Source organism: Olea europaea, unplaced genomic scaffold (assembly GCF_002742605.1).
Source record: "Olea europaea var. sylvestris unplaced genomic scaffold, O_europaea_v1 scaffold568, whole genome shotgun sequence".
Classification (NCBI taxonomy): Eukaryota; Viridiplantae; Streptophyta; class Magnoliopsida; order Lamiales; family Oleaceae; genus Olea; species Olea europaea.
The window spans coordinates 165,041-192,690 of record NW_019264016.1 but is presented as its reverse complement, the minus strand read 5'-3'; the positions used below and the strand labels follow the sequence as shown (position 1 = coordinate 192,690).

At 36.5% G+C, this 27,650-nt stretch overlaps 2 protein-coding genes across 2 annotated transcripts; one reads left to right on the top strand and one right to left on the bottom strand.

The window, feature by feature from the left end:
- Nucleotides 1-2,350: 2,350 nt before the first annotated feature.
- Nucleotides 2,351-26,158, bottom strand: LOC111389198 (FIP1[V]-like protein). The gene is made up of 9 exons (XM_023014085.1): nucleotides 25,094-26,158; nucleotides 23,174-23,430; nucleotides 20,712-20,838; nucleotides 20,520-20,588; nucleotides 20,230-20,364; nucleotides 19,858-19,959; nucleotides 19,473-19,768; nucleotides 16,433-18,110; nucleotides 2,351-3,583 (listed from the first exon to the last, which is right to left on the bottom strand). Exons 1-9 carry the CDS (start codon nucleotides 26,096-26,098, stop codon nucleotides 3,020-3,022), a joined length of 4,233 nt encoding a protein of 1,410 aa, XP_022869853.1. The 5' UTR covers nucleotides 26,099-26,158; the 3' UTR covers nucleotides 2,351-3,019.
- Nucleotides 11,643-13,973, top strand: LOC111389199. The gene is made up of 2 exons (XM_023014086.1): nucleotides 11,643-13,087; nucleotides 13,204-13,973. Exons 1-2 carry the CDS (start codon nucleotides 11,781-11,783, stop codon nucleotides 13,559-13,561), a joined length of 1,665 nt encoding a protein of 554 aa, XP_022869854.1. The 5' UTR covers nucleotides 11,643-11,780; the 3' UTR covers nucleotides 13,562-13,973.
- Nucleotides 26,159-27,650: the final 1,492 nt, after the last annotated feature.

Below are 27,650 nucleotides of genomic sequence, written 5' to 3'. Positions count from 1 at the left end.
ATGTTGAAGTTAATATTTTTTTTATCGATAAGTAGCTTTTACAATTATAAATTTTTTTATTACTTTTAAATAACTTGAAATATTTTTTTACTTAAGTAACTTTTACATTCTAAATAGTGTAATCTTTTTATTATTATTTAATTTAAAAAACTAAATATTTATACTTAAAAAATTTTAAATTAATATTTTTTTTACTTATAAGTAGTTTTTACAATTATAAGTTTGTTTTACTTTTAAATAACTTGAAGTGATCTTTTCAGTTATAAGCAACTTTTTAGGTTTTAGAAATAAAGAATAACTTTTATGTAAAAGAGTATTTAAAAAAAATATTATTACTAATAAAATTATAGGGTATGGTCGATAGTTGATAACGTGAGAAAATGGAGAAAAAGTAATGTGTATCAAATTCAAAACATGTAAGCTGCAGGTAAAATATAAAACAGCGTCGCATGCACGGACTGTAATCTTTTTATTAATATTTAATTTAAAAAATTAAATATATCTCAATATTTATACTTAAAAATTTTAAGTTAATATTTTTTTTACTTATAAATAGCTTTTGCAATTATAAGAGAATGAGGGATTAATATTTTTTTACCTATAAGTAGTTTTTACAATTATAAGTTTTTTTTATTACTTTTAAATAACTTGAAGTGATTTTTTACTTATAAGTAACTTTTTACATTTTAGATAGTGTAATCTTTTTATTAATATATAATTTAAAAAACTAAATATATCTAAATATTTATACTTAAAATTTTAAGTTAATATTTTTTTTACTTATAAATAGCCTTTACAATAATAAGTTCGTTTTACTTTTAAATAACTTGAAATGATCTTTTCAGTTATAAGCAACTTTTTACATTTTAAAAATAAAGAATAACTTTTATGTAAAAAATTGTTTAAAAAAATATTATTAATAATAAAATTATAGAATATGGTCGATAGTTAATAACGTGAGAAAATGGAGAAAGAGTATTGTGTCTCAAATTCAAAGCATATAAGCTGCAGGTAAAATAGTAAATGACGTCTCCACCAATTAAAAAAAAGAAGTTATCGTGTGACAAAATATTATTTAAAAAAATATTGCTACTAATAAAATTATAGGATATGATTGATAGTTGATAGTGTGAGAAAATGGAGAAAGAGTATTGTGTGTCAAATTCAAAGGACCAAATCAGTTTCAAACCAATTCAATGTGAAAATCAATGTAACAAAAATGAACAGTAAACCTCACATTCTCAAAAAAAAATTCATAAAAATTTTAAATGAAAAAATTATTAATAATATGAACAAAACAAATTACAAAATAAATAACTAAAGAACAAAATTTCCACCCATTGGAAAGATCTCTCCATGAAATGGAGTCTCACGGAGGGTGTCTGTCCTTTTGAAAGAAGAGAGTAGTCAATACTCTCCTTTCGAAAGGCATCTCACGGAAAGATCTCTCCTTTTGAAAGGAGAGGAGAAACTCTCCTTTTAAAAGAAGAGAATCTCCCTCTCCGCCCACGGTGAGAATTTTGTCCTCATTTTTGTTTTATGTTTGTTTTGTTCATGTTATAAAAATATTTTTTTTTTGCGATATAAAATTCTTTTTAATTCTTTTCCTTTATTATAAAATTAAATTTTTTAATTTTAATTAAATGATATTTATATATCATTTGTTTAATTTTTGTAACTTTCTTTTGTTTTATTTATTTACTTAAATAATATTTATTCATTCTTTATGATAGAACGTCATTTGTTAAATTTGAATTAAATAATATTTAGTTTTAATTTTAATTATTTCAATTTAATTTAAAAACTTTTTAATAATTTTTTTTTCTATTTTTGCCTATAATTCCTTCCTTTTTTTTTTTTTTTATAAACTTTATATTTAGTTTTGTTTCTTTATTATATAGCATAGTATTTGATTTAATGAAGTGAAGTGTGTAAAAATGAAGAAATATTGCAATGGAAGTAACATTGCAATGAAATAACGCGTGAAAATGGTGACATACTACATTGTGATTGAATTGAATAATTTACTATTGCCAAATCAATTTCAAACCAACTTCATGTGAAAATTTATATGACAAAAATGAACAGTAAACTTCACATTCTCTCTTTTAAGATAAGAAAGGATTTACTTTGAAGTAGACTCGCATTAGAACAAGGAAGAGCATTACAAAACAAATTAGGTCAATACATCAAAACTCACTGGCTCTCGGAGAATGGACAATGAATTAAACAGCAAAATTCAATCTTTGGGATGTAATATTGGACAGAATTTCACCGAGGAACAAGATTTTTAAACTAGCATCCCATATTGCCAATTCTAATCGATCAAACATGTAGGATTACTATCAACTTGGCAAATTCAACATCCAAAAGCTCTGCAATTTCCTATCGGATAAAATTCAGAAACACGTAAAACTGATAGAATTCAATCTCAACATGGACACTGAAGAATAATAATTTCCTCCTTTCAATACTTCTATATCTCACTGGCTTCAGAAAAAGACAATAAAAAAGTAAAAGATAACTAATCCACATACAATACAACACATTAGCAACCATATTTTTCTAGCTCTAATCATATTCCACCCACAGTCTCATCTGCAGTCGAAAGCTTCATTCTCATACATTCCCTGGTTTTGTGTATTCTCCATATCTCAACATTCTAATTTTGAAGAAGACAAGCAAAAAAATCTCCATTCCTGGAGCTTCATCTTCATGCAAGGCCAGATCCTAAGATTATTTGTCCACTAGCAGTACACTATAAATAGAGCCATAAGCAACTAAAAAGTTATAGCTAGCCCCAATCAGCAGCCAGTGTAAATGTTACACATAATCATGTATACATGTACTCAAAATGAAAGGTATGTGCCACGGAGTCATGATTACAGTTCTGTCATTCTATTAAAGAGGTACAGGATAATGGCAGGTCGCCAACTATGCATGCTGTGACCGTAAAAAAGCGTACAAAGCAGATATATATTGGGGAAGATGAATTAAAGATCAACCAAAGTTCTTCCGCTCACTTCAAATTTCCAGTCCACCTCCTTTTTCGTGCTGGACGCTCTGGTTTGATCTCTGAATCTGGCTGGGTTTCAATTTGCCCTGAAGGCAAAGGTTCACTTTCCATTTTCTTTATCACCATGGCATCCTTTTCACTTGGCATGGGAAGCTTGAAACGCTCACTTCGCTTCTTCAACTTTGCAACTGTGTCTAAGTGTCTGTCATCCATTGGTTTTGTATCGGCATCATTGACTTCTGCACCTCCACTGTCTTTCTCTTTAGATGAAGGCTGGGTGTTATCTTCCACCTGCTTTGAAGGTTCATCGGGAAGTTTGTTGACCAAAGAAGCACCACTGGCTGTGTGCGTGTCTATATCTTTACTCTTCGAAGTAGATGATTTGGAAGTTATACCAAAATCCCTGTCCTTGTGGCTCATCCATCGTTCCAATTTAGAGCGTCCTTGCCTCGAGCTAGGCTGCTCCTCATCTGATGAGACCTCCACCTTGTGCTTTCTGGAAGAATGGCGATTCACACGGATCTCATTCTCACTGCTTTCTTGATCGGTTCTGCTTCTCGATTTCACCTAAAGGGGGAAGGTGGAGAGTGAAGAAAAATAACAATCTTTAAGACAGACAGACAGGGAAAGCTTATACCAGTAAATGGGAGAAAATAGGGAAAAAGCCATAAAAGAAGAAAAGGATGCACAGCTGCCAGCATGAAAATTATCAAAATCCAAATAAATCAAAGAACGATTTGTTGGGCATCTGGAGCAATTATTAATCTAGAAAAACTCCACGTCGTTATCTAAAGAGCCATTTGATAGTTCATTTTCTAGCTTTTTGGTTCATTTCTGTCCAAGTGAGCATTGCATTCTTGATTTGGACCCTCGGTGGTTTAGTAATGCAATGCCACCACCAGATTCACCATGCACTGCAAATTTCCATAAGATCAATAAATGGTAGTTAAACTTGTGTGTGATGGATTGGAATCATTGATCTATAGACTGTAACTAGTGTTAACAGTGAGGCTCCAGATCCGTGAATTCTCATCAGATGAAATTGCTGTATAAAAAACAATTGAAGTTATTAAATCGTGATTTATGTCAATGATACAAGTAATAAGACATCTCTCTCACTCCCCTCCCCCCTTCTCTTCGAACCTTCCCCCACCCCCACCCACCCATACACCAAAAGGAGAGGGAAAAGGATGTGAACATTACAATGACAAAAAGCACATCACCTCACTTATTATAGTTCCAAGTTAGGAATCTGTAATGATATGAACATAAAACAATGAGGAAGTAGGTTGTTTATATAAAAAAAATAAAAAAAATAGTCCAGCGAATTAAAACTTTTACAGCTCATGAGAAATTAACGAGTGCAACATATTGATTTATTCAGATACAAGAACAGAAGACATGTAAACAGATTAAGCCCTTGTTTGAGCTCCATTTTCAAAAATCTATTTTTCTCCATACTCATTTTTAACCACACATTCTCTAATAAGAAAATTTTACACGTCAACCCAAAAATTTTCCCCACTTTTTAATCACGCATTCTTCAAAAAATAACTATTTCAAGATCTACTTTCCCCAAATAATGGATCTCAAACAAGGTCTATGCCAAAACTTAAGAGAATGATTTTGCATTCCTAACATGGCAATCTTGCCATTTGACCTCACTCACATATCACCACAGAATCTATAAAGTAAACCGTCCATAATACAAAATTCACTTAGATGAATTTTCAGTTACCTACTAATTAGTTGAGTGACCCAAAAGATGGGCACACAAGAATTTGTATGCTGTTTAGTATTTGTCAAATATAGTTCCCTTTGGTGTCTATATGGATAATGCTCCCTTTATCGCATAACATTTAGAATCCAGTAAATTTCTCTCTTCTTTCTAATTATACATTATAACATTATTAATTTGGCACCACCTTCTGCTCTATGGAATAAAATTGGAGCATAATACATCACATTTGAATAGTTGGAGAAAGGAAATTATAAGATTGAGCAGAATATGAGCAGATAAGAGGGAAAAAGGTAAAATACTTACCTTTTAGAAACATTTATTGCCATTTCATTTCAAATATATTTCTATTCTATTGTTAAACTAAAAAGGAAGTAAGCAGTTCATCAATTTTACTTTTAAAAGTGAAGTAACTGAAGTGGTTCCCATCATTCATGAAGCTACCTTGTGATTTATTTTGACGGGGAAAAAGAAAAGCACAAGGCAAAAATACTAGATTCTACTTCAATCTAACATGAGTTTTCCCTTTCATCTTCCTTTGGTTATTTTCACGATTAAGACTGCACCTTGCGAAATTTCTGTAATTAAAGAACTATGGTATCACATTGAACTTGCACTATAGTACAAAAATTGCCAAGGTGTTAGAAATCTAAGTTTCTATGCTTTAAACAACCAAAACAATTGATGGAGATCCCTAGACATGTTATATGGAAGAGTTTCCAACTTAAAATACTTATTTTAGGTCAAGTAATTAGGGTGGGCTTTATATATTTCCTAGTATTTTATTAGTTATTTCTTACTTAAAATAGATTAGATTAAAACCTATGAAGTGACACATGTATTATTAGTCAGACTTTTATTGAATAAACTCATATTTCTCCCTCTATTTTCTTAATTCTCTCCCTTCTCTTTCTTTCTTCTCAAGGCTCATTTCTTGTTAATTGCATGTGTTCATTATCAACAATTTTTGTAGCCTTCTAATCTGTTGGTCCCACATTGAATACCTTCATTTCCTATTCATGATTTCAAAATTCATATTTTGAGAATACCCTCTTCTTTAATTACTGTTTTCAGAATTATTGAGTTAAAAAAAAAAATAATAAAAACAATAAATAAATAAAACACTGGTATCTAGGGGACGACAAAAAAAGTGCACAAAATGGATAGGGAAAATCGCAGCCGAAATACCAAACCTTTCGTTTATTAGCAGACTTTGTCCAAACTTTTGATTTGTGCCACCGTGAGTACCAAACCTTTAAAAAATATGCAACTCAAGTCCAAAATGACGTTTTCCGTCTGTTTGACCCCAAAATCCGTCAGTTGACCCCAGAAATTAAAAATCTTATTATTTTTCCCAAATACAGTAAGGGCAATTTGGACATATCACATTTTCCCTATTAAATTAAAAATTAAAAAAGCAAAAAGAAAAACCATAACCCCCCCCCCCACCCCATCTCCTTCTTTCTCAATTGGATGATTACCCATGACCTTTACCAGTAGAATAATGGCACAATTGGATGATTACCCATGACCTTTCCATCACCAATTGAAGTTTGGATAATCGAATTGAACAATTGGAGCAACATAGAAACATCAAATTCCCTAGAACTGAAGTTATCGCACACAGCCCCTAATTGCACCCATGAATTCGCTTAATTTTGGAACAAATTGGACTTGACCCATGGCTGGGCAAGGTGCGCTAGGTGGAGAGGAGGTTAGCCATGGTGGTCTGCAATCATGGGTCTACCGAATGGCACCGAAATCTGAGATTTTCGGACCCTGTTGCGCAAGCTACGCGATCGCGACCAGCGATTTTGTTGTTGTTAATTCCATGTCTTTTTGTACTGTTTGGAATTGATTAGGACCATTGTTGGAGTTAGATTTCGGTGGGCAATCGACTTGCATTGGGTTCCGATCAAGGAGATGACCAGAGGTGGTGATTCCGACAGTTTTATCAGCTGACTTTGTTGATTAATTGCGACTGAATCCACTGGTTTTATGGGGAGATGATCGGTGTTAATTGAAGAGGAGGTCAAGGGCTTTCCGACGGTACCAATATTCGGTGGTCTAGGTGGTCGGAAGTCATCGGAATTATGCTCCAATTGTGAGGGGGTTGGGGAAAAAGGAGATGGGGTTGGGGGGGAGGGTTGGGGAAGGAGGAGATGGGGTGGGGGGGTTATGGTTTTTCTTTTTGCTTTTTTAATTTTTAATTTAATAGGAAAAATGTGATATGTCCAAATTGCCTTGCTGTATTTGGGAAAAATAATCAGATTTTTAATTTCTGGGGTCAACTGACGGATTTTGGGGTCAAACAGACGGAAACCGTCATTTTGGACTTGAGCTGCATATTTTTTAAAGGTTTGGTACTCACGGTGGCACAAATCAAAGGTTTGGGCAAAGTCTGCTAATAAACGAAAGGTTTGATACTTCGACTGCAATTTTCCCAAATGGATATGCTCCTAACCAATAATCTTCTGAAATTCAATTAAGGTAAGAGATGGTGTGTGGCTAACACATTAGTTTGAAAAAATGTATTTTGAAATAGTAGATTGATGGAGAATATGTGGTTAAAGAATGAAGAAAAGTTTTGGATTTGCGTATTGAAGAATGTGTGGTTGAAATGATGTCAAATCATTATTTAAGAATATTTTTTTTTAAAAGAATGCGGCTCAAACAGGGCCTAAGAGTATTCGCTTCATAGAGATTCTAAAGGTACTCGTAATAGTATTGTCAGAAGTTCTTGACCGACTTCTGAGAGCCAAACTGCAATTTAAAGACAACACAAAAATATGAACCCAAGTGCATGACAATGTTTTTTCTTGAATTCAAGCACTGCATCTTTGGGATACATGTTTACTACTATCCTAATACACTTCATATCAAGTATAAGCCTAAAATGTATTGTGTGATCGGAAGCTAGTCTAGCAAGTTATGAAACATCTGTTTCGAAGAATAGGCAGGTCAAATGCATTCGTCTATGATATGAATGTAACATCCAGTGTGTATAAATTTAAAGACGTCTCATATCTAGAGATGATTAACTGCATATCTTTGGTATGTCATATTGACAAATACATGAATAGCTATTTTTTCAGCAAACAGGAACCACAAAACCGATACCATTGAGAGAGAGAGAGAGAGAGAGAGAGAGAGAGAGAAAGAGAGAGAAGGTCAGGTTGCTTTTGAAATACCTAAAACATGAGGACGAAAGACTCCAGCACATGACTGGATAAGCTTTCTCGTTTTCTGCAAGTGGAGATGATAGTTGTTTTTGAAGCTCTCAGATTGCCAAGGCATCATTACTAATTTTTATAATCCTCGAGCAATTAAGCCCATGTTTGAGCGTCATTCTATAAAGCTCATTTTTCCCCCAAACTCTTTTTCAATTGCACATTTTCCCAATAAAATAGTCTTGCACAAAAACCCAAAAATTTTCTTACCCCACATTCTCCAAAATGCATTCGCAGAAAATGGGGCTCAAATAGGGGCTGTCTTTTTTTTTTTTTTTTTGGGGGCTATAAAACAGTATATAATTCTCCTTTTCCTAATATAGTGTCAAGGACTGCAACTTTACTTAGCCCCTTGACGCTAACGCAGCCGCAGTTTGCCCAACTTCGGCCGCACATTGTAAATATTACTTCAAGTTTGAGTTGTAATTTTCTTTTCATTGTAATAGTTATTTCAATTGTAAAATAGCTCTCATATTGGTAAATGTTTAGTATGATTCCTCGTCTTTTAAACGTCTACTCTTGTCACTTAGATTTTTGTTCGGAATGCTATTATAGGGGGCATTAGTCATTCAAAAATCTTTCAAACTCGCTGGTATCCGCCTCCTGCACCAGCAATTGTAATTTTCTGCTTTCATCAATTATAATGTTCAGTTTTCATCAATCAATGTTCAATTTACTTTCAATATATTCAAATTCTTTATTGTAAGCTTTCTACAAAATTGTAATCAAATTTTCTTTCATCCCGACGCGACCAAGAAAAGGCGGAATGTAGTCTAACAGAGTAGACTACTGCCGCACGATGTCCCTTTCTGTGCCAAGAAGAAAGGCACCCCGTAAAAGTTGGTATCAGAGCTGCGGCTCACGACCCTCAATAAGAAAGCTATGGATTCAATTACATCCTACACCACTGAAGTGGTAGAGCCTCAAAAGAAGGGTACTACTAAACAGCGCGTGGATGCGCTTGATGAGACAATTACTAGGTTGTGCTATACTTTGGAAGGTCTCGAGGAAAAAGTCAAGATGGTCGAATTCGAGATTCGTGGATTACACATCCAATTGGATGAAAGCCAAAGGGCTTACGCAGCAATGACTGAAACTGCTGCAATCATTCCTGATCTGCAAGATGAAATAGAAGCGTTGAGAGCTCAATTGCGGGTACTCCAACGTGCAGTGGGCAATGGCAAGCTCCTGTACCTGAGTATGCTCCTAGACTCAAAATTCCTGAACCATGTACCTACGAAGGGGCACGTAATGCAAAAGAAGTCGAAAACTTCTTGTTTGATATGGAACAGTACTTTCTCGTAGCTTCGATCGAAGACGAAGCTAGAAAGGTAACCACAGCTACCATGTATCTGGATGGAGATGCAAAACTATGGTGGCGAACCAAATATGCTGACATTCAGGCCCACAGGGTTCGAATAGATTCTTGGGATCTCCTCAAGGAAGCGATCAGATCGCAGTTTTTCTCGGAAAATGTCGAGTATCAGGCTCGACGAGCACTTCGAGACCTGAAACACACGAGTTGTATCAAGGAGTATGTGAAATCCTTCTCAGGGCATATGCTGAATTTTCGAGATATGTCGGAAAAGGATAAGCTATTCACCTTTATGGAAGGGTTGAAACCGTGGACACGCACGGAACTTCAAAGACAGAAGGTCACTGATTTGAGCACGGCCATGGGAGCCTCTGAATGCTTGAGCGACTACCAAACAGAATCTAGAAAAGATCAACCTTCGAGGAGTAATCAAGCAATTGGAGGTGGTAACAGATCTTACAGACCCAGCTCGAACCAAAATGGAGGAGAGTGTTACTCTCAGAATAGAGAAAGAGCCTATCAAAGCACCCGTGACTTTCAGGGAAACTATCATAATAGCCGTCAAGAAAATTTTAACGGCAGCAACAGTAACAACTGTAACAAAGGAAAAGTAATGGAGGGCCGAACTGATGCCACTCCCAAATTAAAGTGCTTTTTATATGAAGGACCTCATCGGGTGTCGGAGTGTCCTCAGAAACGGATGGTGAATGCATATTGTCAGTTAGCAAGTGGCAGGTCAAGTTCAAAGCAAGAGGCCCCGCAGACTAATTATCATAGTGAGACCGACTCTAAAGAGGATGAGGACGTAGTTGGGGCATTTTCACATCGGTGCAACACACTGTCGCATCGAGTTGCTGAAAATGATGATGTCCCATTGAAAGAGGCAAACATAGTAATCTACGGCGAGACATTGGAGGAACATGTCCAGTATGTGAGGCAAGTTTTTAATCGGCTACGGGAGAATGAACTTCATGCTAAGTCGTCGAAATGCTCATTTGCTCGGACATCTATCAGTTTCTTGGATCACATTATTGAACAAGGTAAAATCCGCATGAATTCGAAGAAAGTTACAGCCATCAAAGATTGGCAACCACAAAAAATCGTACATGATGTACATTCATTTCTTAGGTTATGCAATTACTATCGAAGATTTGTGAAAGGTTACTCAGAAATTGCACTGCCACTTACTGAATTGACAAAGAAGGATAAGGATTGAGATTGGTCATCCCAATGCCAAGCTGGTTTTAAAAGGTTGAAGAAGTCTATGTGGACGAACCCGATTTTAGCCTTACCGGATATGGCTAAACCATTTGAAATTCATACAGATGCTTCAGATTTTGCACTTGGTGGAGTCTTCATGCAAGAAGGACATCCGGTAGCATATGAGAGCCGGAACTTAAACCAGACAGAACGTCGTTATTCGGCACATGAAAAGGAATTGTTGGCAGTAGTCCATTGTCTCGGAGGATGACATCACTATCTGCTTGGGTCTCCATTTATTATGAAGGCGGATAATATTGTAGTTAGTCACTTCATGTTCCAACCAAAACTATCGAGCAAACAGGCACGTTGACAGGAATTCCTTTCAGAGTTCAATTTTATGTTAGAGTATTGTCCTAAGAAGTGCTGACACGCTCCCGACGACGACGTACCGGTGTCCGACTCGTGTCGGACACCGACACGCGTCCGACACGTCGCCAACGCGTGTCAGAGTCACGGAGTCGTGTGGCTTTGGTGGGCTGAAAAAAAGAAACCAGTGAAAAGAAAGAAGAAAAAAGAGAAAAAGAAGAAGAAGAAGAAGAAGAGGAAGAGGAAGAGGAAGAACTTGTTACCTGTTGATTGTCAGGCATAGACATAAAGAAAGAGAGAAGAGACGGCTGAAATGAAATGAAAAGTCATGATTTATCAAAGCAAATTTCAATTTGTGGGCCCACCACTGTAAATTTTCTCCTTTTGTACACGTTTTGTATCTTTTGAATGGATGTAATTCTTTATAAAATAATGTACAATACTTTATTTGATCAATTTGTACCATTTTACCCTTCAACAACAAATCAAACTTATATAACAACACAAACATTTTCTTCCTCAGTCAGTAACTTGCGAAAATTTCAGAACATCCAAGTTTTTTTTTTGTTATTTCATCTTTTTCAAAAATTTCATCAATCCACATTTGAAGAATCATTTGCAAGATCAAGAAGAAGATATTTTTTCAAGTTTCGGGTAATATCACTCCTATTTTACTTAAGTATTTGAAATTATTTTTCTTTTGAAGTTATGAGTGATAATGCTATGAATGATGATTTGTCTAAACCTCTTTGGAAATAGGTTACAAAACTTGATAAATTTAATGAAAAGGATGGTAACATTATTTGGCAATGTAATTTTTGTAATGCAACTAAGACAAGTTCTTACACAAGAGTGAAGGCACATTTGTTAAAATTACAAGGCTATGGAATTGGGGCTTGTGGAAAAGTAACTATGAAAGATATATGTGAAATGCAAAAAATGGAAGATGAAGCCAAGTTGAGAATGCAAACTAAAGCGGGGAAAAGAGTGCCATTGCCATCGAATAATATGGGTTCTAAGGATTGTTATGTTTTGGAGGAAAGGAAAAGAAAGAATAGTGCAATAGAAAATGCTTTTAATGTGACAACACGTGACCAATTGGATTTCGAAATTGCTAGAATGTTTTATTCAAGTGGTTTGCCTTTTACTCTTGCAAGAAATCCTTATTACATTAGTTCTTATACTCTTGCTTCCAATAGTCGAATTTCGGGATATTTGCCTCCCAGTTACAACAAGTTGAGAACTACTCTTCTTCAAAAAGAGAAAAAAAATGTGGAAAGATTATTAAATCCAATTAAAGGCACATGGGTGGAAAAAGGAGTTACCATTGTAAGTGATGGATGGAGTGATCCACAAAGAAGACCACTAATTAATTTTATGGCGGTGACCGAGAGTGGACCAATGTTTTTAAAAGCGGTTGATTGTTCCGGTGAAACAAAAGATAAATATTTTATTGCTAACTTGATGAAGGAGGTTATAAATGAAATTGGTCATCAAAAGGTGGTTCAAGTAATAACCGATAATGCTCCAAATTGCAAAGGTGCCGGACAAATAATTGAATTGGAGTATCCTCATATTTTTTGGACACCATGTGTTGTACACACACTAAATCTTGCTTTGAAGAACATTTGTGCCGCAAAGAATGTTGAAAATAATTTGATTACATATGAGGAATGCAATTGGATTACTAATCTTCATGATGATGTAATGATTATAAAAAATTTTATCATGAACCATTCCATGAGACTAGCAATGTTTAATGAATTTGTGCCTTTGAAGTTGCTTTCCGTAGCGAAGACACGATTTGCTTCTATTATTGCCATGTTAAAAAGATTTAAGCTTATTCAACGTGGTCTTCAAGCTTTGGTTATTAGTGAAAAATGGTCACTTTATCGAGAAGATGACATGACGAAGGCAAGTTTTGTAAAATTGAAAGTGTTTGATGATCTTTGGTGGGACTCTATAAGTTATGTTCTTTCCTTCACTTCTCCCATTTATGACATGCTTAGATTTTGTGATACGGATAAACCTTGCCTTCACTTGGTTTACGACATGTGGAATACAATGATTGAGAAAGTGAGAGGAATAATTTATAGAAATGAGAAAAAAGTTCAAGAAGAGGAATTATCATTCTACAATGTTGTTCATCGGATACTTGTAGATCGTTGGAACAAAAATAACACTCCACTTCATTGCTTGTCTCATTCCCTAAATCCAAGGTAATTTTTAAATTTAATTCATACATTTAATGTTTATTTACATTATCATAATATTTAATATGTTTAGTTAGTTATTGAATGAATTGTCATTTTTTTATTTTTTTCCTCTTGTTTAGGTACTATAGCGAGGAATGGCTTAATGAGGATCCCACTCGACTTGCTCCACATAGAGATGTAGAGATTTCAAGAGAAAGAATAAAATGTTTTAAGAGGTACTTGTCAAATGAAGAGCGTATTATGGTGAATAAGGAGTATGCCAAATTCTCAACTATGGAAGATGACTTTGGTGATTTTGAATCCATCCATGATCGTTACCGCTTGGACCCAAAGACTTGGTGGGTTATTTATGGTGCTTGCACGCCTATGCTTCAAAGTTATGCTTTGAGATTATTGGGGCAACCATTTCTTCATCGTGTTGTGAGCGAAATTGGAGTACTTATTCCTTTTTGCACTCTCTTAAACGGAATAAGCTAACTCCAAAACGTGCGGAAGATTTGATTTTCGTCCATAGCAATCTTCGTCTCTTGTCAAGGAGGAGTGCGCAATACTCACAAGGAGAGACTAAAATGTGGGATATCGGTGGAGATGCATTTGATACATTTGAAGATATTGGTGTGCTTGAAGTCGCTAATTTATCTCTAGACGAACCGGAATTGGAAGCGATGGTATTTGCTGATGGAGATGAAGATGTTGAAGAGATTCAAGATGAATGATGTAATTAATTTCATTTTTACTTTTTGAACTTATGTCATTAAGAAACATTGATGAATTTAATGTCAAGTTTGATTTCTATTTATCATTATATATATGATTAAATAAGTACACAAAATTAATACTTTAGACTATAAAATTAAAATAAACAAAAAAAATTTTTTAATCAACGTGTCGGCGACGTGTCGTGTCGGAACTTTTTAAAAAAATCGCGTGTCGGCATGTCCGACACAGTGTCCGTGTCGGTGCTTCTTAGGTATCGTCCCTACTCTAGTAATCATGTTACTGATACTCTTAGTCGACGGGCCGATTTAGCTGCCATTTGCTCCGTAGCTGCTCTTTCAGGGAGCGCAGTCTCCACAAACACTAGAAACCAAATTCGGGCACTTATGGAGAAGGACCCGGCTACCCAATATTTGGTCAACCTCATCAAGTAAGGTAAAACTCGACAGTTCTAGCTCGATGGGGAACTAGTGAAGACAAAGGAAGACCGCCTATATGTTCCTAAGGACGGAGATCTGAGTAAATCACTAATTACAGCCATGACACAATTTGGGCAGGGCATCCTGAAGAGGAACGCACTTGTGCACTACTGCAACGTGCATACTACTAGCCTCAAATGCGGGACGACATTGCAACATATGAAAAAACCTGTCTCATTTGTCAGCAAGATAAGGCAGATCATCAGAAAAAGGCGAGCTTGCTGGAGCCCCTTTCTGTCCCAACCCGACCATTCGAAAGTGTATCGATGGACTACATTATTGGGTTGCCAAAAGTTGAAAATTTTGGCACTATCATCGTCGTGGTGGACCATCTATCAAAATATGCAACTTTCATTGTAGCGCCTAAGTATGTATCTGCGGAAGAGACAGCTCAACTCTTCTTCAAACATATTGTCAAATACTGGGGGCTACCTAACGACATCGTCAGTGATCGAGATCCTCGTTTCACTGGCATATTTTGGACTGAGTTGGTCAAACTTCTTAGTTCAACTTTGAACATGAGTTCTAATTTTCACCCACAATCTGACGGACAGATGGAGCTCTTCAATTCTATGCTAGAAGAATATCTTCTACACTTTATCTCTACTTCGCAGAAAAACTGGATAAAATTTTTGGATGCGGCCCAAATTTGCTTCAATACCCAAAAGAGCTCTTCTACCAATAAGAGTCATTTTGAGATTGTTACTGGCCAGCAACCGCTACTCCCTCATACAGTGGATATCGAACGAAGTACCAAGTCCCCTCAAGCAAAGAACTTTTCTCAAAAGTGAAAACGAAATATTGAAATTGCTCGGAGTTATCTTGAGAAAGCTCAAAAACGGTATAAAAAGGCTGCAGATCTAAAGCGTCGTTTCATTGAATTTAATGTTGGAGATCTGGTAATGGTTAAACTTCCCGACAGAAATGTTTACAAACAAGAGGGAAGGACTCAAGATTGTCGCCAAAATACATTGGACCATTACCTATCATGAAGAGAATTGGAAGAGTTGCATACAGAGTTGAACTCCCTTCATGGTGTAAAATCCACAAGGTCATTCATGTTAGTGTGTTGAAGCCATACTTTGCGGATAAGGAGGACGCATCTAGACATGAGCCAAAGCAACCTGTGTTTGAACTGAAGAAAGCTGAAAAGAAGGTTGCTGAAGCTATTCTTGACCATCGAATCACTCGAGCTTCTAGAAAAGATCATCAGGAGTACTTGGTCAAATGGATGGGATACAGCAGCAAGGAAAATACTTGGGAAAGAGAAAAAGATCTTGGAGCTTTCAAACCATTAATTAAAGCATATCATGCATTGATGGCACCGAGGACGTCGCCAAAACAAATGGGAGAGAATGTCAAGGACTGCAGCTTTACTTAGCCCCTTGACACTATCGCAGCCGCAGTTTGCCCAACTTCGGCCGCACATTGTAAATATTACTTCAAGTTTGAGTTGTAATTTTCTTTTCATTGTAATAGTTATTTCAATTGTAAAATAACTTTCATATTGGTAAACGTTTAGTATGATTCCTCATCTTTTAAACGTCTACTCCTGTCACTTAGATTTTTGTTCAAAATGCTATTATAGGATGTATTAGTCATTCAAAAATCTTTCGAGCTCACTGGTGTCCACCCCCTACACCAGCAATTGTAATTTTCTGCTTTTATCAATTGTAATGTTCAGTTTTCATCAATCAATATTCAATTTATTTTCAATGTATTCAAATTCTCTATTGTAAGCTTTCTACAAAATTGTAATCAAATTTTCTTTCGTCCCGACGCGACCGAGAAAAGGCAGAAGGTAGTCTAGCGAAACAGACTACTGCCGCACAGTGTTCCTTTTATGTGTCAAGAAGAAAGGCACCCCGTGAAAAACAGTCACGTGAATACAGATTTCCTTTCTATATACCCTTTGCACACAACCCCCACCCCCACAAAAATGGGGGGGAAAACACACAGGCAAGCATATATGAAAACCAGAATACCAGGTCAGCAAATATCAAACCAATTTTTCAATTTCTAGATAATCAAAATATTACTAGTTATACAATTTATGTAAGTTGGGAGTATTAACTCATTGCATAATTAGAGTTTCTACTGGAAGCTATGCCTGCATGGAATGCTATTATATTGGGTCTAAAGAAAGACATACCATCTCACTTCTCTGTCCACTGTGCTCATCCTGATTCCTCTTAGAAGGGACCAAGAAATTATGATATCCGCTCTCATATTCTTTACTCTTTCTACTGCTCTCTTTGTGTTTGTTTTCATGCAGCCTAGAATTGTCAGAAGCAAAGGCAATTCGTTCTTCATGAGTTGTAGACCTTTCATGTCTTGTTCTTTTTTCATTATTACTGAGTTGATTCACACGTGCATAAACATCTTCATAACCCCTATGTTGTGAAAGACTGTCATTTTCAGCTCGATCCCTTCTCTTAAGTTGCTCACTCTGCCGCCCGATATCCTTCAAGTAATGCTCTCTACCAGATCCCTTATATTCATCTCTCCCTCTAGAATGACTGGTCCATGTTTTGTCCTCAGCCCCTCGCGCACTTCTCATTCCTGCCCGTGTTTCTTCTCTCTCTCTCCTTGATAAAATTTCTTCATGGGACGGTTTAAGCCTATGCCATTCATCACGTTCTCTCTGCCTCTCATTCCTCTCCCTCTGAAATGATCCTTCTTCTTTTAATCTAACATAATGTAGATCGTCATTCTTCAATCTGGCCTGGTCATCTCTTTTTCGCTGATCCAAGCCATCATCCCTTTCTCTCTTCCGCCGGCTGCTACTTTCTCTATGATTATGCGAGATTCCTTCATTTTCGGTGTATTCCCTACTTAAAGGTACCTCTTCCTTACTTCTATTGCTGTGAAGATCATCCACTTTTTCATTCCGTCTCTTGAAATTATCAATCCTCTCTCTCTGTTTTGATCCCAAATCTTTATCAGGATTATCTCCCCTCCAGCTGCTATTGTCTAACTGATTTTTTGGCTGTTGATACTCATGTTTTTCACCCCTCTCACTTTCTCTAACCTTGCTCCGATGCCTGGACCCAATTTCACCACCATGCTCCCCGTTTCTCGTGTCATTGAGTCTCATCCTTCTCCCATATATATCCTCATCTCTTCGATGCCAGCCTCCTTCAGAAACATCATTTTCATTTCGTCGGTCTATACTCTCACTTTTCACATGCCTCCGAACCAATGAGTTAGGATCCACACCTCTACGTGCATAGGAATCTTCTCCCCCTTTCACAGCCATGCGGTGTCTTCTCATTTCTTGTCTGTCACGATGACCTTTCCTATATTCATTATCCTCATATACCACCAGTCTCCTGATGTTATCAGTGCCCAAAGAGCGATCATCCTGAAGAACTTCGTCCTCAACACTGTCATGGAACTTCTGATAATCTTTACTACTTTCTGATCTTGGTTTGCTGTTTTCACTACTTCTTGCAGCCTTTGAGTCTTCTCCACCATCATTTTCTTGGGAAGGTTCTTCCACTCGTGAACTTTGTGCTTGTTTCTTTGTAGAATGCATTGAATTCTCCTCTTCCTGCACATCAATTTTTGTGGTTGCATCCAAAGCCATTTCCTCCCTTTCCATTTCAAAGCTTCCATCATCCACTACCAAATCATCGTCAATATTACCCCTATCACTCACAGCCTGCTCACCTGCAGACCCAAAGGTGACAGGAGATGACATAGGACTGTGATTACCATCCCCACTGTCAAATGATTCTTCCTTCTCATTATCACCATGTTGCTTTTCTCTTTCATTTTCACCAGAAGCCATACTGGGGGACCCAACACCTGCTCTTCCATTTGTCCGCCTGTGAAAGAAATTTAAAAGCATTTTAGATAGTACAAGAAGCAAGTTGTTTAAAATGAGTGAATTTAGCATTTGTTGGGGAGAGATTATTTGAAGTGAAAATTGATTTTTCATTTTTGAGAATATTTGGTTAAAAAGTAAGGAAAAGTTATGCATCCACATCCAAAATTATTTTATTGAAAAAATATGTGGTTGAAAATGAATTTTAAAGAATTATGATTTTCAAATAATTAGTATAAGTATTTCTATACTAATTATTAAATGAAAAACCAAACTAAGCCTTTGTCTGATCCTCATTATTTCCAAAATACATTTTTCTCTCTTCTCTTTTCAACCATACATTTTTCAATAAAATAAAATTACACGCAAACCCAAAACGTTTCTGTGGAAGACCGGATTATATCAAATAAGGAGGAAGGAAAAAATTAGGCTCCATTGATTTAAGATTATTTCCTTACCATAATTAGTGTTGTATATAGTATAGTATTTGATTTCTTACTAGTTTTAGAAGTTTCATTTTCTATAACCTCCTTTGTGTTATAAATTGTAACTAGTGATTTTGTATAATTATTCGAGAAATAAACATTCAATTTCTCTACAGTTTCCTTATTTTTTAACCACACATTCTCCATCAATCTGCCATTTCAAAATACATTCTACACCAAAAATGGGGCACAAATAAGCTCTAAGCTGCATTAACTATAGACTTATATTTGATAGAGTAGATTCTAAGACTTCTTTCTCTTATTGCGAACAACAAAAGAAAAAAAGGTAAATGACAACATGAAGGATTTTAAACTCAAACGAGATAATCAGAACAGATAATTTGGAAAGGAAGTTGACCAAATTCCTTTAGGAAAGGTACATCATTCGACATGTTAATATTACTGATGTGGCAATCTCACAAAAAAGAGTAGTACAACACCTGACAGAAAATTACAAGAATATTTCCTATCCCAAAACTATTTAAGCATCCTTCAAAATAATAATCTAAATGTCAATTAGAAATGGGCTCCAACCGTTCTAAATTTCCCCAGTTTCCACTATTAGGTACTTTTTAACCTTTCTAGCAACGTGTTTTTTCCGCAGTGAAATCAACTATATAAAACCTCATAATTAGGCTTCTTTCATTTACAGGTATATTAAATTTAGTATCCAGCTTTACACAAAGCAGCTACTGAACACTCTACAAGGTAACCATGTCTAATATCAAGCAAACTCATACTTCCTAGAATGTCATCAAATTTGCATGCGGTTTGCATAGAGAGAAGCATCACCAGTCAACCATAGATTTAAAGACACAGGAAAACAAAACAAGTGGACGTGGAAATAATGGACAGATATGCATACAACATTTTACTACCTCTCCTCTTGAGGGACACCAAACTCCTGACCAGTATGGTATTTCCTAGGTGCTTCTGACTGTAAATGAAAAGCATGGTCTCCTACAATCTCATCGTCACGAACAGCTTTTGTGAACTGTGCACTTCTTCCAACCAGTTCCTTCTTGCGACCATCATATGCATGTGAAAAGCCATCATTGTTTTCAGTATCCTCCCGCGGAAGGTCATCGGTCTCATCATCCCCTCTGAGATCCTTTATTGGAGGATCATTTTCTTGTTGCTCAGCGATGTCTTCGTCATCTGCCTGACATATAATCTGTTTGCCAACAAACACCAGTAGTGTGATACAGATGCAATGATGTTAATGAATTAGTTCAGTGCCAAGAGAAGAAGGTGACTGCTCACCTCAATAATTGCATCTGAATCATGCATTCGTGGACGCCTGGTGTCAATGGATGGGAGACGATCGCCAGAACCAGTTTCTACCGGTATTGGTCTGCCAACAGGCTAGTATCAAATGAAAGCTGGTGAGAAGATGATTTTGATAACAAACAAACTCTGTATATTACTACCACAGGTTTGCTTACAGAAACTTCAAAGAAATTTTATATCCCCTTTTGCAAGGCATAGCTGAAAATGACTTTCTAAAAAGGATTAAGTGAAGAAGACAGTGGCTAAGCTATCCCATAGAGATCCTAAACCTAGGTAGCATAAATAAAAAGCTTCCAAATCTCCTCCAACATGAATCATAAAGAAAACGTAGAATACATAACGTACAAGAGGCCGTCCACGTGCTGATGCTCTTTCTAAGTCATTTGCACCAGCATCTGTTCTAAGATTTGCATTTTCAGATGGAATATCTTGGATGCCGACTGCAGCTGCAAGCTCGGGGGGAAGATCAGGATCATACTCCTAAAATACAACAGCAAGCGAAAAGAGAAAAGTAGAGTAAATAGAACTCGTGAACACTTTCTTAATCAAAAGGATGGTAACAGAAAAGCATCATTTACAAATAGTGTCCAAATGACGTATATCCATACACGCAAGCGCTAAGGGCAATAAACTACCTGTTCTGTTCTCCCGCTTTCATAAACACGAATCTTGCTTTGCATAGTCGTCTCAATGCGGAGTTGTTCCTAAAGATTTTATTTCAACTTCTTAGCTTCCACTTCCATGGATCGATAAACAAATAAGCACAAAAAAGGTTCACACTCAACAAACTTAAATAAGCATGGGAGCCAATGCAAACTCAAACCTACCAGTTGTTTGCAATAATCTTTCCAAGTGTCCTCATTTAAACCGAAGTTGAAAAAGTCCGAGACATCGATGCCCAGAAGTCTCCATGGTTTTTCCTCAAAGCTATCGATATCAACTTCAAATATGGTCCTATTAATAGAGAGAGAGAGAGAGAGAGAGAGGGGGGGGTCATCAGCAGAAAATAGATACACCATCACATAAGATCACTAATCAGGACAACCAAACAAGTGTAAATTGTAGAAAGAAACATTTTTGTGACCATGGGTATAGATGTTCATATTTTACTCAAAAAAAATGGATACACCATCACATAAGATCACTAATCAGGACAACCAAACAAGTGTAAATTGTAGAAAGAAACATTTTTGTGACCATGGGTATAGATGTTCATATTTTACTCCAAAAAAAAATAATGACTATTCAAAATGTGAATAAGACCACATACAACTGCTAGCATAATGAAACTAATTTTAAGAATTGTTTCCAAAACAAAACAGAAGAACCTATTAAGAATTACTAGAACGTCTGACAGCCAGATGTAACACGGGGCACCAGTATTCTGAAGTAATAATAGAAGCTACAATGCAGTACCATTGTGATAATAAAGATCTATAAATGCACTTAAAACTCGCATGGAAAGTAAAAGGTTAAGCAGGAGGTCCAACAACAATGTCTAGTGTCAGGTTCTATATTTTCAGATAATGCCAAAATGAAAGAATAATACCACGAAAAAACGAGATGTCTATACCATGTTGTCACAAAACTCGACTGATGTAACAACTCATCTTTTTGGCATATATATTCAAACACTGGTCAAACACAACAAAACAACTATGCGCAGATTTTCTTCTTCAGTATGTCACATTCCCAGCACAAAGGTTGGGGACATGCAATGCTAACGACAGATAGACAAACAAATGATAACCTTTTTCCTAATAAATTTGTTGTGAAAAAGATCATTTATCAATAAAATCCTACCACAAGAAGCATTTTGTGGAATAATTGGCAAAGTTGTTTACAATAGTTTTATCGGCAAAGTAGGATTAATTCTTTACCAGAAGATTGACTCCTTTTGATCAGATGTGCCATAGTGAATGTTTGCAAACGCCAGAGAGAGAGAGAGCAAGGGACAATTTAGAAGGTGTACCAGCCACTCCCCAAGAAATGGTAGCAGAATCCGAATTAAACACTGAGAAAGTGCGTAACAAGATACATTCATCACTACACAGCTGCCAACCAACCTCGATTAATTTATGGAAGTCCATATTATTGAGGATAATGGATTCAAATGTTTTTACATCAACAGAGAGGACAAGAGTGAGAGAGAGGACACGAGGTAGAGAGAAAGAGTTTAAGAAAGAACACGTGCCAATTTCTTCCTTAATAAGTGAAAATATTACTGATAATGCATGTTGCTCATCAGCTAAGAAAAGAAAGGATGATCAAAGAGCTAGCAAGCGGAAAAGATTTAAGAAATAGAAAAAGATAGCAACCCTTTTAACAGCTCACTTCTTTGACGATCATTTTTAAACAATTCATTGCAAAATGTATCCTGTGGACCTAGTAAAAAATACGATTTTAAGCACATATTCTACGAGAGTCCACACTGCTTATTTTTCAACCTAACATTTAATATCCTAACTTGGAACTAAGCAATAATTAGTCAATGCCATGGACAAAATGGAGCGCACATTTCTAATTATATTCTCCATGACCTACCCAATAACATTATACATTGTTCTTATAAATGCAATTGCAGAAATGGTTACCCACTTCCCTTAAATGTCCTCCACTGATGTAGTGGTTCCCCAACTATTAGTCACATCCACTAAAGAAACTGTAAATTTATGAGTTATGATCGTGTGTATGTCCTCGTACATGCGTGTATAACATAAAAGGGGCGGCCATCAGACTAGAGACTTAGAAACAATTGATTAACTGGGGGAATGGACCTCATTTGGATATAATTTAACTACACAGAACTTTCATACCGTATCTTGCCAAATTTTTCACAAAGAAAAGAAGATATGAGTTGGTCAAAAAGGGGGAAGAATTATTTGCTACCGACAAAAAAGATTATTGGTCACAATACCTGGGAACACAGAAATTAATTATAATGAAAAGATTATTAGTCACAATGCCTGAGAACACAGAAAATAATGATAATGACACCATGAAAGATCCAAATTCAATCTACGATGTTCCTATTGAGTAGTAAGGTGCCTAACTTCGTAAAGAAACTGCAGTTGGATATAAAAGTTGTAACTTTTAAGACACTTGCAAGCTTTGCAGGTAACGGGTTAAAAAATGATGTTAGTCCCACTCATTCATTCCATCACGCAGTCATACGCCATTTGGAATTATTGATTCAATGACACACAAAGAAAACACAGACAAGAGTGTGACAACAAAGAATCGAGAATATAGTTGTATTGAAGCTCAGACATGCACCTAAATAACATACTTGTGTGATGGTAGAGTGAAATCCAATCCACTTCCAAAACCACGCCCCGCTGCATTAGCTCCCCAAACAGGCATTCCATAACCTGGACGAAAACCTTTCTGCATGGGGACAGCACCAGTTATTCCTGATGGTCGCCAATCACCTCTACCACGTCCAGCAATAGGGCCAATGGAGACAGCTGGACGAACTTGACCAGCGGTTCCACCAGGTCCCACGGGAGCTGCTCCAGGCATAGGTGTTGCACCAGGTCTCACGTACTAAATGGTTCCCCGTCAAAAAAAAAGAAGGGAAAGAAAAAGAAGTTAGTAGTTGAGGAAGCAGTTAAAAGAATGCAGTAAAGCTTTCAAGCAATATAATTCTAAGTTAGAACAAATCAAAAAATAGTGAGCTTCCAAACTCATAAAATTCAAAATTCCAAATTACAGCTATCTTTCACTATGTAAGCAGACCCTACGGAGACGTAGCAAGAGAATTTAGTCAGTAGACTAAGTACTGGATAGGATAGAAATAACATAAGCACCAGATAGTGGTTGCCAAAATAATTATTATAGGTTTATAATTTTTATATGTTTTTGATAGAATTGGTGAAGTTCTAAAATTTCCCTACAGTCTAGATCCCAAAATTTGACAGAGAGGAAATACAAGACATTACTGTCGATGGACATGACAAGAATCATTCTTGATCAATTGAACTCGCGTGAAAAAGCAGTTTCAGTTGTTTCCATACCATGTCACATTTTGTTTCAAGTGCGATAGGACTTCATAAGATATTAGGGATGAAATAACAGAAATTTGTATGGATAAAAGTCTAGGTGAGACAAATTCAACTTAAACTTAACCAAAATTAGCTTCCCAAAAAATCCTTGTCTTTTTAAAGTCAAGTGGGGTAAAAGATTCTACTGTTTTCATACATCATTCACAATAAGCCCCTATTTGACAACCGTTAAAATGAGTTTTTTGGGGAAATTGAGTTTTGAAATAGTGAATTTTTTGAGAATGTATGGTTAGAAAGCAAGAAAAAGTTCAAGGTTTTATGTGCAAAATATTTTATTTTGAGAATGTGTGCTTGAAAATGAGCTTGAGAAAAAAATTTATTTTAATTGTTGTCAAACAGGGGCTAATACTGACTTCAGATTATGGGGAAAATGTGGAAAGCTTCCTAGAGTGACTTAAATGAAATTATCTTTTATCCATTGCGGTTTGTTTTCAAGACTTCTTCATACCGGAGTGCTGTCAGTGACCATTTACCAGAATTTCAAATGCCTAAAACAATCCATCCATCATACCAAAATATACTGGCATGTTTCAGAAATCATTTTTGACCTTATATGAGTAATAGTGACAGAAAACAGAACTAAGAGAAGCATCCAAAAAACTGAGTTCTAGTGATTAAGCATTCGACGTGTTATCGTGTTACTTTTTACAATTATCATTTCAGACTCGTATTGGATAAAAAAACTATTTCCTGATAAGTGCTCTTGGCAATAGGAACCAGGAAAAGATTTTGTATTCACGTGCACTAGAATGGAACAAATTCATTGCCTATCTGCAAACTGCGGATTGTACAGTATATAGCCTGGCCACAAACTCGATAGGCTCCCTGCTCCACTGTTGAAGTCCCTTAAACTGTGGATAATTGCTTAATTGATAGATAACTTTCAACTTAACCAAAGATTTTAGCTTTCCAGACATCACTAGCATTACTAAATGAATGCACTCTGTTGGAACTAGTTTCATGAAGAATGTAATTAATTTCATTGACAGTGAAAGATTACAGTCAGTACAATTGTTAAACCCATCAGTATAACAAACACTGATAAACTTCAATATCACTAGTTTCCACACTTGCATCATACAAATATTGCAAGTACAACTACAATCCAATTTACATTTCAAGTTCTCATCGAACAAGATGCTGACCTTGAATTGTGAATGGAAAGGATGATGGTAAGCATGATTGCTGAACCCAATCTTAGGCTGCACTACTGTTGCAGCCGCGGCACCTCCTCCACTTGCCTTGGCTGCCTCACCCAACTCCTTCCTCTCTCCCTCTGCCGCAGGCCCCACATCCTCACCATCCCACACTTGCTCCTCCGTCATCTGCAAGTGGTGGTGGCCTGTGTCACCATTATCCGCAACGATCACCAGTGGTTCTCCATCATCGTCATCATTGTCATCCATTCCCGCCATTCTTTCCATTCCCATTGGCACATGATTGTTGTCGTTCAACACTATCTGCAAGTCATCTTCACTTTCTTCACTGTCCCACTCGTCCTCAAAATCTGCTCCCCCACGATTCTCTCGCTCACCCGACAATCCCGGAATCATTGGCTCCGAGCCAAATTCTCCAGCTCCACTTTCACTGGCGAGATTAACACTCTCTTTCTTCTGGTCCCCTAAATTATTGGTGTTTTCATTTATGCTCTTCATGTTTTCATCTTTCTCGACCAAGTCATAGTCTTTTTTGTCCCCCTCTTCCACTACGATATTAATATCATTCTCCTCCTCCGCTGTAAAATTCGAGCCTGCGGAAGTCCATTCCGGTAATTTCACCCCCTGACTCTTCTCTAAAACCCTGGCTCTAAACTTCACCTCACCATCCTCGTTCCCAGATAAACCTGGAATTCCCTTTCCCTCTTGATTCGAGTCCAAATTCAAATCAAATTCTCTCGTTTCGGGTAGGGCTTTTCCTTCGATTGCGACTTTCAAATTCAATCCATCGGCAGATTGGGAATTAAAATTTTTAGAATCTTGAGCTTCAAACGGAATCTCTTCATCATCACTATTGACGTTCAGATCAATCGAGCGACCCTGAAACGACGTCGATTTGCTTCCAGCTGCCGGCGCATCATTTTGCGGCTGGGAGGCTTGAAACGCCGTTGTGAGCACGTCCGTGTAGAGATCTCCAAAGTCGTCATCTTCCATGTGTGTGTTTCTCGCAGATGAAGGCGTAAAGGGATTTCTGATTTAGGGGTGCTTGGTAAAGGAGATGGTGACCATTTATAGGTGGATACTGCGTATTGAACTGATTTTGAGTGTTGATTTTTTTACCATCCGGATAAAAGTGGACGTCATTTGTGAGAGAATAAGTCAAATTTTATTGTTGAAATAGTAAAATAACGATCAGAAAATTAATTTTTTTGATAAAAAAATCACTCACAGACAATCTCTGTATATGCATGTAGCATGGCATGTAATATGTAGGTTCTGTGATTTAATAATTTTTTATTTTTTGGTAATTATACCCCCACAAAATTTATCAATGCATAACTTTATATTAACACCACAATCAAAATGTAATTTTAATAGTGAAAACTACGTCTAGACTAGTATTTAAAGATTGAATTTTAAAAATAAGGTTTAAAGTTTACTTATTCGAAAATCAAATAAATAAATATAATATATTAACAAATTAATTTATATTCTCTCCACCCAATTAAAATTCTAAATTATTTTCTCCATCTTCCCATCTTCTTTCACCTCCTCTTTCTATCGTCTCTCCCACATGATCGTCGATTAGCGAGCGGCGCTCCCTGCTATCTTCTCCGAGGGTCGCTCACTACAATCTCCTTCGTGCAATGACCGTGAACAGCACAGCGCTGTCGTAGGACTTCTCATGCAGCATCGCTACAGTGTAAATCGGTGATGGTGTTCATTTTTTTGTTATTGTTTTGATGTTAGTTGCGGGTGGTTTACTTGTTTTCAGCTTTGCAAATGATTGTTTTAGTGGTGGTAGCGGTGTTGGTGATTGTTGAGTGGTGGTGGTGCGGCCGTGCGTAGCAACTTCTTGTGCAATGTCGCCATTGTGACTATGGAAGGGAAAGTCTTAGTTGCTAAGGGCACGGTGAGTTGGTGTTGGTGTTAGTGTGGTGGTGATGGTAGCGACTGTAACTATGGCTATGATAGGGATGACGATGGTGGCGTAGGTTCATATCTAGGTTGTGGTGGTCGTGATAGTGGTGAGGTGGTAATGTTGGTGGCAGTGATGTTGTGTTATTGTTATTATTAGTGGTGGTTGTGACGGTGGTGGTGGAGGTGACGCCAGCAGCGACAAGATGGGACAAAAAGTGTCCGTAACCAACCATTTTATCGATTTGTAACCAAGTATTGGTAGTGGATCGAGATTAAGATCGGATTTTGGGTATATGTGACCAATTATTTGGTTCTTTATGATTAACCATTAAAATGTAACCTTAAAATTCCATATTTTGTGACAAAAAAATGGTCCGTGACCAACAAATTTGAAATATGTGATTGATAGATATATTATGATTTATAATTTTTTTTGATTTGTGATCAATGAAATAAACCATGACCCATAAAATTTTTGATTTGTGACCTCGAAATAATTTGTGACTAATTAATTGGACAATATGTGACCTATAATTATGTACATGTGACCCATAATTGAATTGTTCATACTTAATACATGATTTGTGAATTTTTCCCATTTTAATAAATACACCACAACAAATCT

Bases quoted from the DNA above. Each gene is read 5' to 3' on its own strand.
- LOC111389199 (XM_023014086.1), top strand. From the start codon at position 11,781: ATGAAAGATATATGTGAAATGCAAAAAATGGAAGATGAAGCCAAGTTG. The intron at 13,088-13,203 runs GTAATTTTTAAA...CCTCTTGTTTAG, and splicing joins TCTCATTCCCTAAATCCAAG to GTACTATAGCGAGGAATGGC.
- LOC111389198 (XM_023014085.1), bottom strand. From the start codon at position 26,098: ATGGAAGATGACGACTTTGGAGATCTCTACACGGACGTGCTCACAACG. The intron at 18,111-19,472 runs GTAGTAAAATGT...TTTCTTTCACAG, and splicing joins GGTGTCCCTCAAGAGGAGAG to GCGGACAAATGGAAGAGCAG. The intron at 3,584-16,432 runs GTATGTCTTTCT...TTCCCCCTTTAG, and splicing joins GTGGACAGAGAAGTGAGATG to GTGAAATCGAGAAGCAGAAC.